The sequence below is a fragment of the Bison bison genome, unplaced genomic scaffold (genome assembly GCF_000754665.1).
Source record: "Bison bison bison isolate TAMUID 2011002044 unplaced genomic scaffold, Bison_UMD1.0 scf7180017860457, whole genome shotgun sequence".
Lineage (NCBI taxonomy): Eukaryota > Metazoa > Chordata > Mammalia > Artiodactyla > Bovidae > Bison > Bison bison.
The window spans coordinates 748537-764152 of NW_011491029.1; the positions used below are offsets into that span (position 1 = coordinate 748537).

The 15616-nt window shown below is 54.2% G+C and overlaps 1 protein-coding gene across 5 annotated transcripts in view; it reads left to right on the plus strand.

Moving 5' to 3' along the window:
* Positions 1–15616, plus strand: part of TSPAN18 (tetraspanin 18) — a 177703-nt gene that overhangs the window by 152213 nt on the left and 9874 nt on the right. For 4 of the 5 annotated variants that reach the window (XM_010832226.1, XM_010832228.1, XM_010832229.1 and 1 more), the window contains 3 exons: positions 7484–7559; positions 12613–12685; positions 14917–15111. In XM_010832226.1, coding sequence (XP_010830528.1) covers positions 12623–12685; positions 14917–15111 — 258 coding nt within the window. In that variant the 5' untranslated portion in view covers positions 7484–7559; positions 12613–12622. The remainder of the gene's footprint in view (positions 1–7483; positions 7560–12612; positions 12686–14916; positions 15112–15616) is intronic. The other variant, XM_010832227.1, reaches the window with a different exon arrangement.

Sequence of the window (15616 nt, forward strand, 5' to 3'; positions counted from 1 at the left end):
GAGGAGGGGCGCGGGGGGAGATGGAGATCAGCAGTAACAAACTGGATTAACGAGCTACAGACAGGGAGGGCGTCACTGCCAGGGATGATCTATGTCAAGACGGCCATTGGCTGGTTGCACCGATACCCTTCTAGATTTGGGGAGCATGATTTTCAGCTGGCCTGGGGCCCCAGCATCCCGGATAGAGCTGGGGGGAAGGAGGGACTCTCACCTTGAGGTCTTTGAACCTGACAGTGTAGACGCCCCCAGGGATGGATCCAAAGGAAAGGCCTAGGGGTAGGCCCCTCCTGGAAAACGCAGAATCCAAATCTCAGGGCTGGACCCTGGAAGTTTGAGGGCTTATTAACAAATTCCCCAGGGGCTTCTCAGACAGGCTGGCTCCCTGGCCGCCCCTTCCACCCCCGCTGGCTGGGTCTGCTCCCAGCGGGAAGGCGGCCACATTCAGCTATGGTCAGTTTAGGATTCTGATTCTTCCATCCCACCCGCTGCCTCTGCCCTGCCCCTGCGGTCCCACCTGCTCCTGCTGTGGACTCGCTGCCCCTCTGCTGGGGGCAGGGGCTGAGGGGAGAGGGCATCCTCTGTCTAGGGGGGAGGGGCGCGGGGGGGATGGAGATCAGAAGTAACAAACTGGATTAATGAGCTACAGACAGGGAGGGCGTCACTGTCAGGGATGATCTACGTCTAAGACAGGACTTCCCGTCCCAGGGTCCACAGATCACATGGAACTCGAGAAACTGGTGAGCTTGGGGGAAACATTATCTCTTTACTTTCACTAACATTTACCTGACATTGAGCATATCCTCTTACTATTGTTGTTTTCGTTCAGTCGCTCAGTCGTGTCCAACTCTTCTCGACCCCGTGTACTGCAGCACACCAGGCTTCCCTGTCCTTCACCATCTCCCGGAGTTTGCTTAAACTCAGGTCCATTGAGTCAGTGACACCATCCGACCATCTCGTCCTCTGTGAGCTCAGGCAACAAGCTGTAGTATTACTAGCTGTACTCATAATATTGTCATCAATAGGTGGAAGCAGATATTTTCACATCGCCCCTGAACTGTTGCAGATCTTTTGAAATTACAATAGCTGTCAAACCTATCACTAGGTCTTGGATTTAATGAGTTAATAAAGAGGTATTTGCGTATTACAAACATTTTGAAAATATTTTGATAACATTATTTAATATAATTGGTTTAATTCCATGTATATTATTTTATGCAGGGGTGGGGGGAAAGAGCTTAACTTTAGGATCAGGCCAGGGGAATCCCTAAGGCAGGCTGCTCACTGTCTCTGAGCCCGGTTCAATCACAGGTCAGTGGGGGAGCAGACCCACCTCCTAGGACTCTTGTGAGGATCTGTATGCTGTTAGTTCAAGGCCAGATATACAGGAAGAGTTAACTAGATGCAGGCTCTGGGTAGCACAAAGTTTAATACAAGCTTCCAGGAGGTGCCCTAGAGAATAAGAGGACTCAAGGAGGGGAAGCAGAGGTGTTACCAGAAGCCACACGTGAGCCAGGCTGGGCAGGGAAAACCCACATGGGGAAGACGGCTGCCAGAGTCTGGGGACACAGTGACACTTCGCAGCACCTCGTCCCACAGGGCTGTGGGTTACTCCAAAGACCTGCAGTGCTCACTAAACGGAGAATGAATGAGAGACAGTCTACATGAATGAAATGCTTTCTGATGTAAATTACCACAAGAGTAATGTTTGCCTGGGAGGGAGTTTGTCCTTTGCCCATCCCGCGGGCCCTGGGGTAGACGCTCTCTGAATTCCACGGAAGCAGCCAGGCTGCCTACCTGCCTTTGGCGGAGGGTGCAGAGCCTTCCCAGAGGCCTTTGCACGGAGTTGTCCCAAGTGCAAAGGCAGGAAGATGGAGCCATGGCCCCGTCCCAGGAACTGTCAGAGATGAGCGCCTTCTGTGGTTCTGAGTCCAGGTCAGGTCCGTGGGTCAGGAGACAAGGATTGTAGCAAGGGCCACTCTGGGGACCGACCGCCCAAAGTCCCCGGGCCACGCCTCTGAAGGATGACCAGGGCAGAAGGATGGGGATCCTGCTTTGTTGCCCCAGAAATTTCCTCAACCTCAGGCCAGGGGTTTCATCTCTGCAGGCCTCAGTTTCCTCTTCTATAAAGCAGGAGTGCCTATCTCCCAGGTGATTGAGAAATAGTGTGTGTAAAATGCTCTCTGAAGTCAAAATAAATTAAGATGTTAGTCTCAGGAGGCTGCCTTGAATGATGGGAAGGGTGTGTGTGCTGCTAAGTCTCTTCAGCGGTGTCCGACTCTTTGTGACCCCATGGACTGCAGCCCGCCAGGCTCCTCTGTCCATGGGATTCTCCAGGCAAGAACACTGGAGTGGGTAGCCATTTCCTTCTCCAGGGGATCTTCCCAACCTAGGGATCAAACCTACATCTCTTAAATTTCTTACATCAGCAGGTGGCTTCTTTACCAGTAGCCCCAGGTGGGCAGAGCAAGGGGCTTAAAATCAGGAGTTCCTAGTTCTGGCCCTGCTGTGTGACTTTGGACCAGACCCTGTCCCTCTCTGGGCCTCAACATGCCCCTGGTGTGAAAAGAGAGAATTGGAGTCACTAAGGCTTCCTTCTCTGAAGATCCTCCGAAGGCAGAGCAGAGGGCTCGTGGCAGGAACACAGAGTGCCCAGAGCTGGTTAAGCTCCCAGATCAGAGACTGTGCTCTCCAAGATGCTGCAGCCACTCTGCTTCCTCAACATTCAAGAGTCAGTGAGTGCAGGGCGGGGAAGGCTGTCACTCAGGATCTGCTACATCCACCACAGGCTCTGCCTCCAGGAGCCTAATTAGATGTTACCCCCCATCAGCTGTGTCCATGTCCCCATGTCTGTGCCATTCACCAAGTACGCCAGGATTTGGGGCCAATTGCTTATGAGACCGTCTGTCTAGAGATGAAGCACAGCAAGCACCACCAGTGAGCAAATAAGTTCCTCCCCCCTCGGCTTGGAACCTGATGACAAGTATCATTGTTATTCCAGCAAGTCTCAGCCCCAAGTCCTTACGTTTGTTTTTTTCTTTTTTGGCCAGATGACTCAGCACATGGGCTCTCGTTCCCTAACCAGGGATCGAACCTGTGGCCCGAAGGCATTGGACTGCCAGGGAAATACTGCCTTCCTTTTTTTTTCCCCTAAGCCTGAGTCCCATGTCCTGAAGAAGGAACACAGGGGTCCTAGAGTCAGGCAGACTTGAGTCAGTTCTGGCTCTAAGGGTTTTCAAGCTCCCTGGGGCCTTAGTTTCCTCTTCTGTAAAAGGGAACAATGGCAATTCATCTAATTTGCAGATCTCTTTGGAGGATCAAGTAAGGTCACTCATTATAGGTGAATGCCCAGGACGCAATACCCTGCAGAGGCTCAAAAATGTTGGTCCCTGCCAACAAAAACCTGTGTGCTCCCCACACACAGGGCCCCCAGGCTTCCAGGCTGCCCCTGTCACACCCTCTGTCACCCCTAAGGCAGTCAGTCAGTGCTAGTTTCCCTTCCTGCCCGGCATGCTCGTGGTCCCTGTGGCTGTTAACAGTTCTGAGTACCAGGTTATTAATTCTCAGTAGACTCGAGTCCTTGCAGGAGGGAAGCTGCTGGCCTCTGTGTCTTGGACCCAGCCCAGTGCTGGCATAAACACACAGGAAGGAAGGAACGCTAAAATGCTTTTACCGACACTCTCTTTGAATCCACGCACTGAGCCTGGGAGTTAGGTGTGAGAATGCCCGTCTCAGAGGTGAAGCCATCCATGGAGGCTCAGGTGATGAGGAGGCTGGTCCAGGCCTCCCAGCTTGCTGGAGGCAAGGGCACTGGTTGAGACCCAGGTGAGGCTGGTCCCCTGGGACTCCCAGAGGCTCCACCCGGCACCACAGGCCCTCACCTGGCAGGAGTGAATACAAGACGTTTCTTGGCTCCCACCAGCCCAAAGCAGACCTACCTTTGCTTGCTCCGATGCGGGTTTTGCCCTGTCTGTCCACGTACTTTCTTTTCCCTCTCTCCAGAAAGCACGCCCGGGGGGCTAGAGGCGGTGAAAATAAAAGGAGTGATTTATGAACTGAGCTGTTCTTCTTCATCAAAGAACCGCTCCTGGGCCTGCTCCGTGCAGATGGAACTGAGTGGCCGTCTCGGGGCAGTGGGAGCGGGAAGATGAATAAAGCTGTCTGGCCCAGGCCAGCGCCTGCAGAGGAGAACACAGCAGTGCTGCATGACCTCGCCCCGCGTCTGCCCCTCTCTGGGCCTCGGGGCTCCCATCTGTCACAGGATGGCAGCACGGGGTCATCCCCCAGAGGCCTGCAGCTGGCACGGGGGAGGATGCTAGCCGGTCCCTGGGATGCACTCGCCTGGTTGCCTGACTCTGGGCTGACAGCACTGGGCTAGAAACTTTGGAGACAGAGGCATCGCACTCCTTCTTTCTGGCAAGCCAAGTCCATGGACCTTATCGGAAGCTCTGGTTTGGAGTCTAGCAGACTTAGGCTTGACTCATAGCCAAGTCTTACTAAACATGTGATTAAAATTCCAGGCCAGTTAATTATATCCTCTGAGCCTCAGTTTCCTCATCTGTAAAATGGGTTAACAATGATACCCACCTCCTATATGAAGATTGAATAAAAGAATGTGGGAGAAATGCTTAGCAGAGTCTGATACATGGTAAATGCTCAATACTACCAGTTATTATGAGGTTCAGTTACCACAAAATTGGAGCAACAAAGTTGACTTTGGGGCCACTAAGAGGAAATATATATATATATATATATCCTTCCTGACCAAGCCAGATGTCCATGGTCTGCCCGACACCTACCTCCATGGATAACTGGTGAACACGGTCTGGGCATCCACCTATTTTCAATATATGAGAATGCTGATAATAACTCCTCCTGGGAGCAGGGCTTTGCGGTTCTCCACGTGTTTTCACGTTATATCACTTCATTCCATGTGCTTCACTGCACAAATTCTTACAACCACCTCCGGCTTCAAAGTTGAGAATCACAGTTTTCAGAGGAGAACCCAGCATCTCAGGGAGGGCAGTGCCTTTCCGAAGGCCTCCAGGGAGCTGGCCGAGGCAGGGGCCGTCCCAGGCTATGCAGAGGCAGCGGTGATGGCTGAGGGGCGCGGGCCTCTCCCAGGCCATCCTTTCCCCTTAGAGCAGATCTCCACTGTGTCAGAAAACAGCTGGGGAGGGGGCATCCTGGCAAAGAGGAGGGCAGGAGATGTCAGAGATGCATGCAGAGATCAATACCTCCTCCCTGCCCCTGGGGTGGGGGGTGCCTTCTGCATCACCCAGGCCTTCCTCCCAGCCTCAGTGTCCAGAGGAAGGTGGGTCACATCACACCCAGAACAACCACCAGCCTGAGATGCTGGGCAGAAAACGGTGATATTGGCACACAGGCTGGGATGGGGCAGGGGAAGGACAGGGATAAGAGAAAACTATGACCCATTTCTGCTTCCCTGAGCCCTGAGGTCAGGCGTGGGATGCAACCCCTGAAGCTCCCCTTCTTAAGGCTGCAGAAACCTGAGTTTTAAGGGGAACTGAAGTTGGCTTCATCTTGCCCAGTAAGCCACCCAGGGACAGAGTTCCAGCCCAAACGTCCTTGGCCCCTGCCTAGACCCGGGGGTTTCTCACCGCAGATGTCCACCTGGGTAGCAGGCTCCTACCTGGTAGTGACAATGTCCTCCCTTCCCCACACCCCCAGGGCCAATCTCAGGGGACCCCTCACTGCTCAGATGGGGCTGGTTTCTGGCCTCTTCCCAACTCCTGCCCCCAACACAGCTTTTCTAACATCTTGCCTGGAGTTTCTAGGAGAAAGAGCCTAGAAATCTCAGGAGGATACTCAGCTTCGCCACTTAAATTTCTAAAGCTCAACTTCCTTCTATAAAATGGGGCAATAATCCACCTTCCAAGGCTGTCATGAGGACTCACCATAATCACATGGGTGGATGTACAGCCCTGTCCATGAAGGCTAGTTTTGATTCTGATTCCTGGGTGTGGATCCCTGGTCCGTAACTTACTAGCTGTGTGATGCTGGACAAGTTGCTTCCTTCTCCAGGTCTCAGTTTCCGTTTAAAATGAGGGCGATGTTAAGATATCTACTTCCTAGGCTTGTTCTTGGCATCTAATGAGCTCATGCATGTAACCGTGTAGCCCAAAGCCATACAGCAGATACCAAGGAAGGTGGCTGAAGAACTTTCCACACGTTTATGTTTAGGGCAGAGTACCAGCTCCCAGGGCCTCCGAGAGCTCCAGGAGGGAGGCCCCTTTTCCTGCCTTCCTTCCCATCTGCCCATCGCCACCTCTACACTCCCTCCCAACCTACTCCCCTGCACCATCCCCTTCCCAACTAAAGGCTCCCCAACTGCCCCCAGTGGAGTTACCCCAGGGGAGTTTGTCCTCCTTCCTGTGGTCCCCAGCCCTATTGTCAGCCCTTCTCTTGCCCCCTCCAATCTCCTACCCTGACCACCACCCAAGTGTGAGTTCATGCTTATTTGCATCTCTATTCCCTAACACAGCACCCAGCGCAGAGTAGATGGGTGGGTGGATGGAGGGAGGGATAAATGGAAGGAGAGAGGAAGGGATGTGTTGTGTTGGCCAAAAAGTTCATCCAGGTTTTTCCATAACATCTTATGGCCAACCTAGTATATGGATGGATGGATGGATGGATGGACGGACAGAGAGGAATCTTTTGTCTACAGCCCAACCCCCGCCACCACTGATGAGACTGGAAAGGAATCTGAACTGGTACCCGAAGCCCAGAAATCCCCGCTTCCTGCCCACGGGGATGCCCGTGCAGCCCAAGCACCCCAGGCCTTGATTTTCCCTGGCAGTGTCCTCCAGCCCAGTGTTTGAGCAGGAGCAGCTGTGGAATTCCCGACACGTGTGATCGGCCAGGAGTCTCCGTATGGGCCCCCGTGACTGCTGAAACCACGCCCTCATTTCCACTGCTGGGAGCTGGCAAGCTAAGGGAGCCTTCTGGCAAATCCTTAGGCAAAGCTAAGGAACCCTTTCCAGCATCAAATTTCTCTCCCCCTGGGAGTCAGGGTTTCTGGGGAGGGTGTTGGATTTACAGGGCCCGGCTGGCTCTCTCTCTCTCTGCTGGGGCATCACTGCAGACGCCCAGGGAGCAGCCAGGTGGCATCCCAGGGTATGGGCCCCCCACCCCTCCTCCCGGTTCATCCGCCACGTGCAGCAGTGTGTCAGCAGGGATGAAGCCTATGCCAGGAACCGCGAGTCTCTTGGAGATGAGGTTCCCCTCGCAGCCCCAGCGAGGGCACCCGGCAGCTGCCATGCGGGCAGAAGGCGGGCGCGGCGTGCCGGCCTCCCCAGCTGCAGGGCCCCAGGTGCCGAGAGCTTTTCATCAGCACTAATGGGCCCAGATCGGCAAGGCACTTGCCCTGAATGTGTGTGTCGGAAGGGCGGGCAGGTGTTCATGTGCAGCTTCTCAAAAGTGGCTGCTCCTTATTTCTAGAGTAATTGAGTATTTTCACTTACAGGACAAGCTGGGCCAATAAGGGAGACTGACCAGGAGACGCTGTCCTGCTGACGTCGAAAGAACTGTCCAGGTGACAAGTCAGTAACTGCTCCCCGTGCCCTCTCCCTGCACCTGCTGTATCCCTGACTCCACCCTGTCTCCCCATAAGCTCTCAGTCTGCCCTTTCCTGGACCCCTTCCTGCCGTCTCTCGTTCCCCGTACCTCACCTTGTCTTTCTCCATCTTCCCCTCTCTTCCTGGCTTTGCCGATCTCTCTGATTTACTGAGTTTCTATTGTTCTCTCTGTCTGTTTTCTCTTTTCCCACTCTCCATTCATTCCTTCATCCAGAGAAATTGAGGACTTAACACGTGCCAGACACTGCTCTGGACGCTGGGAACATTCTAATACGGGCAGGTGTGTGCCACCAAAAGAAATAAGTAAAATGGAGAATAGCCACAGGCACTGGCCTAGGCTTTAAGAAACAGGTCTCCAGGCCTAGACCCCTCACTAATTGGTTTTGTAACTTGGCTACACCTCCTTTCCCTTTTGCAGTCTGTTTTCCCATTTCCACGGTGACGTAAGTTATGCAAGGGCTGGACTCTAAATCGGTTATTACACAGACAGAAGTGTCACATTATAGTTCCACATTTGGCTTTGTCATACATGAAACAGCCAGTTGCATGAGCCAGGAAGCCTCAGTGTCCCGGAGCAGGAGGCACTGTGACAGGCACAAGAGCCTTAAGACTATGAGACCCATGGCAGCAAGTCTACAGCTCCCACTCAGGCTCACCCTGGGGCAGGCACCCTCATGGAAGGGCAGCCAGGTCCACAGCACCTCAACTGCCTTCCCAGCACCTGTGAGACTTGAGTTCATGAATGGTGCAGTGGTAAAGAATCCGCCTACCAACGCAGGAGACCAATGCAGGAGATTGGAGTAGGAAATGGCAACCCACGCCAGTGTTCTTGCCTGGGGACTCCCAGGGACAGAGAAGCCTGATGGCAAAGGGTCAGACACGACTGAGCGACTAAGCACAAAATGCAGGAGACATGAGAGATGCAGGTTCGATCCCTGGGTCAGGAAGATCCCCTGGAGAAGGCAATAGCAACCCACACCAGTACTCTTGCCTGGAAAATTCCATGGACAGAGGAGCCTGGTGGGCTACAGTCCATGGGGTCACGAAGAGTTGGACACAACTGAACCACTGACCACGCACACGCAAGGTCAGGTTTGCCTCTGATGCTGACTCTTGCATTTCATCTTTCTGGGCCCCAAGATTCAAAGGACTTTTTTGGCCAAACAGCACTGCCTTTACCAAGTCATCATTTACCAAGTATGTTTCTTCTGAACTGTGGCCTCATATGTATCTGTACATAGGACTTCTGAACAAGCTGAGAAATAGGGTTCCCAGCCTGGGTGGTTGAATTGCTCCAAAACCAGACACTTGCCCCATGAGTTAGCTCGTGCTGAGGGGATGATTTCTGAGATGTTACCTAAAATCCTGAAAATGGCTCTAGGAGATTGCTAGCCTAGAGGAACCCAGTGTGAGAACCACAAGAGACACGGGTTCGATCCCTGGGTCAGGAAGATTGCCTGGCGTATAAAATGACAACCCGCTGCAGTATTTTTGCCTGGGAAATCTCATGGACAGAGGAGCCTGGCAGGCCAAAGTCCATGGGGTCGCAAAAGAGTTGGACATGACTGAGTACTTGGGCAGAGGACGTGTGAAGACAGGCCTGAATTTGGGAGAAAAATGGATGAATGTGGCAAGGGGATTAGCATTCATTGAAAACTAGGATTAAAAGCTGTGGTTCCAGGGACTTTCCTGGTCGTCCAGTAACTGGGACTTCATGTTCCCAATGCAGGGGGCCCGGGTTCAATCCCCGGTCAGGGAACTAGATTCCACACACCACAGCTGAGAGTCTGCATGCCGAGACTAAAAGATACCACGTGCTGCAACTAGAACCTGGCACAGCCAAATAAATAAAAATTAACTTAAAAAAAAAAAAAAAAAGAGCTGTGGTTCTAGATTAAGACAGACCTGGTTCAAACCCTGGCTCAGGCATTTCCATGCTGTGCGACCTTAGACAAGTGACTCCTCGGAGGCGTAATTCCCTCACCTGAAGCAAGGGCAATGACACTGCCTACCTCCAGGAGCTTTAGGAAGACTAAATGAGGCTGTGCATGTTCCTTGGCACATAGTAAGACTCCAGGGGAGCCGGATGTTGCTCACTGCGCTGTTACCGTCTACCTGCACCAAGCTCTGTGGTCTGTATTTTCCATGCATTATGAGGAAGGCATTATTTTTATACTAATTTTAAAGCTGAGGAAACGCAGATGCACGCAGTACAAGAACTTGCTCGAGGCCACCAGCTGGGCCTGGCCGAGCTGGGACGTGGTCCTCCGTCAGGCTCCCAAGCCCTCTGTCCACTCGGTTCCCTGCCCTGGAGCTGGGCCCAGGCCCCCCCGCCTCCATCCACCCTCCATCTCACATCATCTCTCCCTCTACCTTCCTCACCTTGGTCAGAGGCTCTTCCCAGGAGACACGTCTTCTTTTATTGCATTCGTCTGGGAGCCCAGCACTCCACAAGCTGCTCATTAGATGTAATCTCTAATGAACATGATACATAATAAATACAGGTAGCCCGTTTATGAGCTGCTATGTTTATTATGCACCTTAATTGCTAAACAGTCAGAGCCAGCTGAAGCCAGATCCGACCCTGGGGACTAGGCTTTGCCTGGGTGGGCAGAGGACGGGGCCCCAGAGCCCTGCCTCCTGCAGACTCTCTCAGCATCTCACAGGGGCGGTCCCTCCTGCCCTCCAAAGGCCCGTCCAAGTCAGAACCTGATGGCAGGAGCTCACAGGCCGTCAAACTCCTTCTCCATCATTTTGCAGATGGAGACGCTGAGGTGGAGAGAAGTGACTTGCAGAGCTGGAGCTTGGGGCTCCCGGCTCCCAGTCCAGGGCTCCTTCTGCCCTTCTGTGTGCCCGATCACCAGCCCCTGGGACAGGGAGAGCGCGGGATGTGGAGTGGGATGAGGGGCCCACTCACAAGCTCCAGGAGGTTGAGGCCACCTCGCTGCCCTGAGCCTCAGTGTCCTCACCTCTGAAACGAACACGGTGCTTCCTGCCCATGACACTGTTGAAAGATTCAGGGCAGTTACTTCCTGGAGCTGGCGTGTGGCTGGCAAGGACTCTGTCCTCAGTGACTGCTCTTTCCTGTCTTCTTCCCCCTGTCCAAGGAGCACGGGGTCTCAGCAGATGTGTGGAGTTGCATCGGCCAAGTGCCCAAGGGAGAGGGGTCAGCATGCAGTGCCTGGGGTGCAGGTCATTATCCTGGGGTGCTGATCTCATGGGCCACAAGAGCCCAGTGAGTCACCTGTGACTGTCAAGTTAGGTGTGTTCCTGGTAAGAGCTGTCCACCCCTCGCTGAAGCAGGTTCTGTGGGGAGCCCTGAAGTAGGATGTCTCATTTAATCCTCACGACATGCCACGATGTAGGTCCTAAATCCATCCTAAATCCATCCACTTACATGGATGAAGAAACTGAGGCTCTAAGAGGTTCCATCATTTACCAGACACAGAGGTAGAGAGGTGTGAAGAGCCAGGGTCGGAGCCCAGGTATGTCTGGCTTCAGAGACCCTGCTTGGAACTGTCGTGTTTAGACGTAGGTTAGATGCTGCTTCTAGAAGATCAGAGATGGAGGAGCTGGACGAGGGTGGCTGGCTTGGTCTGGGGACCTGTTCTGGAGGTAGAGAGCCTGGGCTTGGAGATGATGCAAGAGAAAGGGATGATCAATTGCCAGGGATGATGGTTTAACAACTGATGGGCATGGCATGGACCTAGAGATGCTAGCTACACAGGCCTGCCATACCCACAGGTCCCCACTGCATCTCAGCCTTCTGCTGGCTGCTGGAAGGACAGGGCCTGGAACAAGGATCCTCCTGGGCCTGCCGTCCTCTGCCCAGGGCTGTCAGAAAGAAAGCTTGGGAATACTGAATATGGTGTACTGCACAGGACCATGACTTATGTGCACCTTGAAGGCTGACTTGTAACAGCAGATGCCATCTGCTTCCCCCGGGCACAGGGGAAGGCTTGTTTTCAAGCTGCAGTGCCTGGCATCAAGTCATTGCACAAAAAATGCTGGCAGAATAGAATTGTATTCAGTGGTCCATCCGGCTACCATGGACGTGCTGACGAGTCCATAGGGACCAGGGAGGCTCCAGGGGGAGGTGGGATGCTGTAGGTCTCACGATGGAGGTGGTCAGGGTGGGGGGAGCGTCTGGGGGCTTGAGGCCCCAGGAAGCGCCAGCAGCTCATTCCCTGTAACACCGCTTCCCCCCGGGGGCAGGGCCTTCTGGTCAGAGGGCATGTGGGGTGGCAGGAAGTTTGTCAGGCCTGGGTCCTGCTCCTGCTCCATGACCTCCGCAAGTCCCTCACAGCTCTGAGCCTTAGTTTCTCATCTATCAAACAGAAGGCTCACGCCTGCAATCAAGTAACATCATGACGTCATACCTCTGAGCGTCCGCCCCGTGGTGCTAAGCATGTTTATGCGTTATTCCAGTTAATCCTCCCAAAACCGCTGGGGAGGAAGCTTCTGTTTTTAATCTCCCTTTTCAACTTGGAGCAAGCAGGACTGAGAGAGGTGACGTCATCTGCCTGAGTGAATGCCTGCGTGCTAAGTCGCTGCAGTCGTGTCTGACTCTTTGCAACTCTATGCACCATAGTCTGCCAGGCTCCTCTGTCCATGGGATTCTCCACCAAGAATACTGGAGTGGGTTGCCCCGCCCTCCTCCAGGGGATCTTCCCGACCCAGGGACTGAACCCGCATCTCTTATGTCTCCTGCATTGGCAGGCGGGTTCTTTACCACTAGCGCCACCTGGGAAGCCCCCCCATTTGCCTGAGACCACGCAGCACATGAATGGTAGAAAACCCAGGCTGGCTGGGTCACAAGTCCTCATTCCTAACTCCAGCCCCCAGGACAAAGCCCTGTGATGAGGAAACTGTGATCAACTGTTCTCTTCCCTTATTGGCTCCAGAGGCAGACTGGCCGCTGGGACACCCCGAGGGGGAGGAGTCAGAGGACGGGCAAGGGGTCTTTCTGGATGGGGTCCCCCAGTGAGAGGACTGAAGGGGCCTTGCTGTTTTGCAGCGGGATCACCATGGAAGGCGACTGTCTGAGCTGCATGAAGTATCTGATGTTCGTGTTCAATTTCTTCATATTTGTGAGTATTCCTGGAACGTGTCTGGGGTTCTCCCCAGGCCTCTGCGGGGTGGGGGAGAACTGACTGATGCTTGGGAAGAGTCACGTTGGCTGAGGTCCAGGGGCCAGTGCTAGAAGCTGCCCTACCTGCCTGGCTGGGGGTTCGTGGTGGGGAGACCCCGAGTAGTGCCCACCCCACTCGGAGAGCCTGCCATCACAGGAGAGACGTTTTGCACAGCCCCGGGATAGTTCAGCTGTTCTAAAAGAAAGGGGGCAGAGGCTTTAGCCCCGGCTACTATCCTGGGGTCTGACCCCTCTTAGGGAGTTCAGGTGAAAGGGAAGCTGGAGATGATCAGAGGTAGCAGGAGCCGCCATGAAGCCCTGACCCCCTGAGCAGTTGTGGACAGCGGAGTGAAGTGGATGTGATGCAGTCTGATGCAGTCTGAAACCTCTCTGGGTCTGAGACACCTGGGTTCACAGCCCAACTCTGCACCTCACCCACTGTGTCATCTACAATACATACCGCCTCCCTGAACCTCAGTATCGTCATCCCTTAATCTTCCACCTCAACAGATTCTTTGAAAAGGAAGCAAGATTAGTTTAGGAAGTGCCTGGAATGTATCGGCTCCATCCAACTTATGGATTCTATACATGAAAGGACAGAGTCCCCAAGGGCTCAGGGGGCCAGGCCGGCACCCTGCCACAGCCCACCTGCTCTGCTCAGACCTATGGCCTCTCCCGGGAGCAGAGCCACACTCATCACGTGACCCCACCTCAACCTTTGACCTTAGTGCAGCCAAGACCTGGATGAGTAAAGACCCACTGAAGTCCGCCAGGGCAGGGTCACTAGGAAGGAGAGGCCCCTTCCAGTCAAGACTGACTCCGTCTGTCTGTCTCCATCTATTCTGTGTACACTTCAGCACCTTTCCTGGATTTCCTTCCCCTGCCCCTAATTCTGAAGAGCAGGCAACTCCACACACTTGAATTCTAGACCCAACTTCCAACTGGGATGACCCTGGGCCACTCAGTCTGTGCCTGAGCCCCCTTGAAGCAGAACTCAGCATGCAACTGTTAAACTCCCACACCTCCAACAGCCGTGAGGAAGGGACACAGGTTTTCCTGGAGGTTTTGGGGGAAACCAGGGAGAAAGGCAGGCCACCGCAGACGACAAAATGTTGCTTCTGTCGTTGGCTGCGCCCAGGTCCCCCGGGCCTCTGCGCCCCACCCCTCCCCCCACTGCATCCGAAAGGACCATCTTTTGCCCCAAACCATTCAGCTCTTCCCCCGCTTACAGACCCTGTCTGTGAGCCAGCAGTTCTGCATCATTTTGCATCATTCCTCTGGTCTTCCCACCACACGGAGATTTCAAGCACTTCCCAGTCTTTAAAGTCCATGACGCCAGATGATTTCTCCTGCAACAGATCTGTTTCCAAGACTGGTCTGTGCCCAAGACCAATGGAATGATGTCTGTTGAACCCTGCCAGGCACCTTCAGGTCCTTGGGAGGTGGGAAACGGTATCTTTGTCTAACCATGAGGAAGCTAGGTCTCAGAGAGGTTAAGGCACTTGACCAAGGTCTCACAGCGAACGCATAGCACAGCCCTTTCTCTGGACTAAGCTGCTTGTCTCCAGAGATAAGTGAGGCATGGAGAGGCAGACCGTGGAGAGGAAGTCATGAACAAGAAGGCTTTCTAGGAGCGGATTTGAGAATGGGGAGCCCGCCTCGACTGAGAGCTCCTGTGCGAACAACCAGGATGGCTTCGGTCTGTGTTTTCCCAGCATAGGCGTCAGAGCACATTCATGAACTTGGGGAGCATCTTGGGGCTGGAGTCAGGGGGACCTGGGGCTCAGCCCTGGCTCTGCTTTGAACCTACTGTGTGACCTTCGGCGGATTGTTGGCCCCCTCTGGGGCTCAGTGTGGAATCAGGGTTGGACTGAACGACCTCAGTGCCCAGTGGCTCTAACACTTAAGGAGACTATGAACGTGGCAGATAGACTCTACAGGACATGGTTCCTCGAAGCCCAAAGTAGAGTGTTGGTCAGAGATGGGCTCTGCAGGATGCGTGATGCACCCTAGGTCAGAGTTAAGGAGGGAAGTTCAAAGCAGAGGAAAACACAGAGGGAGTCTCTGCCCAGCTCACTTGGCACCTCTGCCCCAGGGCCTCGAGCAGGGAGCTGGTGTGTGTGGGGGGGGTGTCTAACCACCATGTCTCCCCGTGTCTTCCCCATGCTCCTGCCTGGCCCCGGGGAGCAGCTGGGCGGGGCCTGCTTGCTGGGCATCGGCATCTGGGTCATGGTGGACCCCACCGGCTTCCGGGAGATCGTGGCCGCCAACCCCCTGCTCATCACGGGCGCCTACATCCTCCTGGCCATGGGGGGCCTGCTTTTTCTGCTCGGCTTCCTGGGCTGCTGCGGGGCCGTCCGGGAGAACAAGTGTCTGCTGCTGTTTGTGAGTATCCCATCCCCCACCCCACCCATGGGTGCCCTGGGGAGGGGGATGGATAGAGCCCTGCACCCATACTAGGGGGGACTCACACTGGGGTCTGAGCCAGGTAGGCTGGCCTCCAGGAGCGGGAGAGCCACCAACCCTTGCCATATGCATCCATGCTGGCCCCATGCCTGCCGCCTGGGTAAGCCGCCCCCAGGCGCACGGTGGCCTCGGCCTCCAGGTCCGAACGGCCAAGCTTCCCCACAGCAGGGTCAGCTGAGAGCACTGATTCGTGATGCTTTTCGACTTGCTTGCTTCTGAGAACTCAAATATACAACTCCGTGATAACAGAGCGAAGATCGCTATAGGATAAATCATTCAGCTTTCACATTTCCCCTTCTAAAATGGAAGTGATATGATCTCGGTAGGCCCTTTATTCATTAAATGAATGGTCTTTGACCTGCTGACCACGTGATTCACTCGTGCTATAGGTGCATCGAGGGCTGAGTGACCATCCATAGTCTTG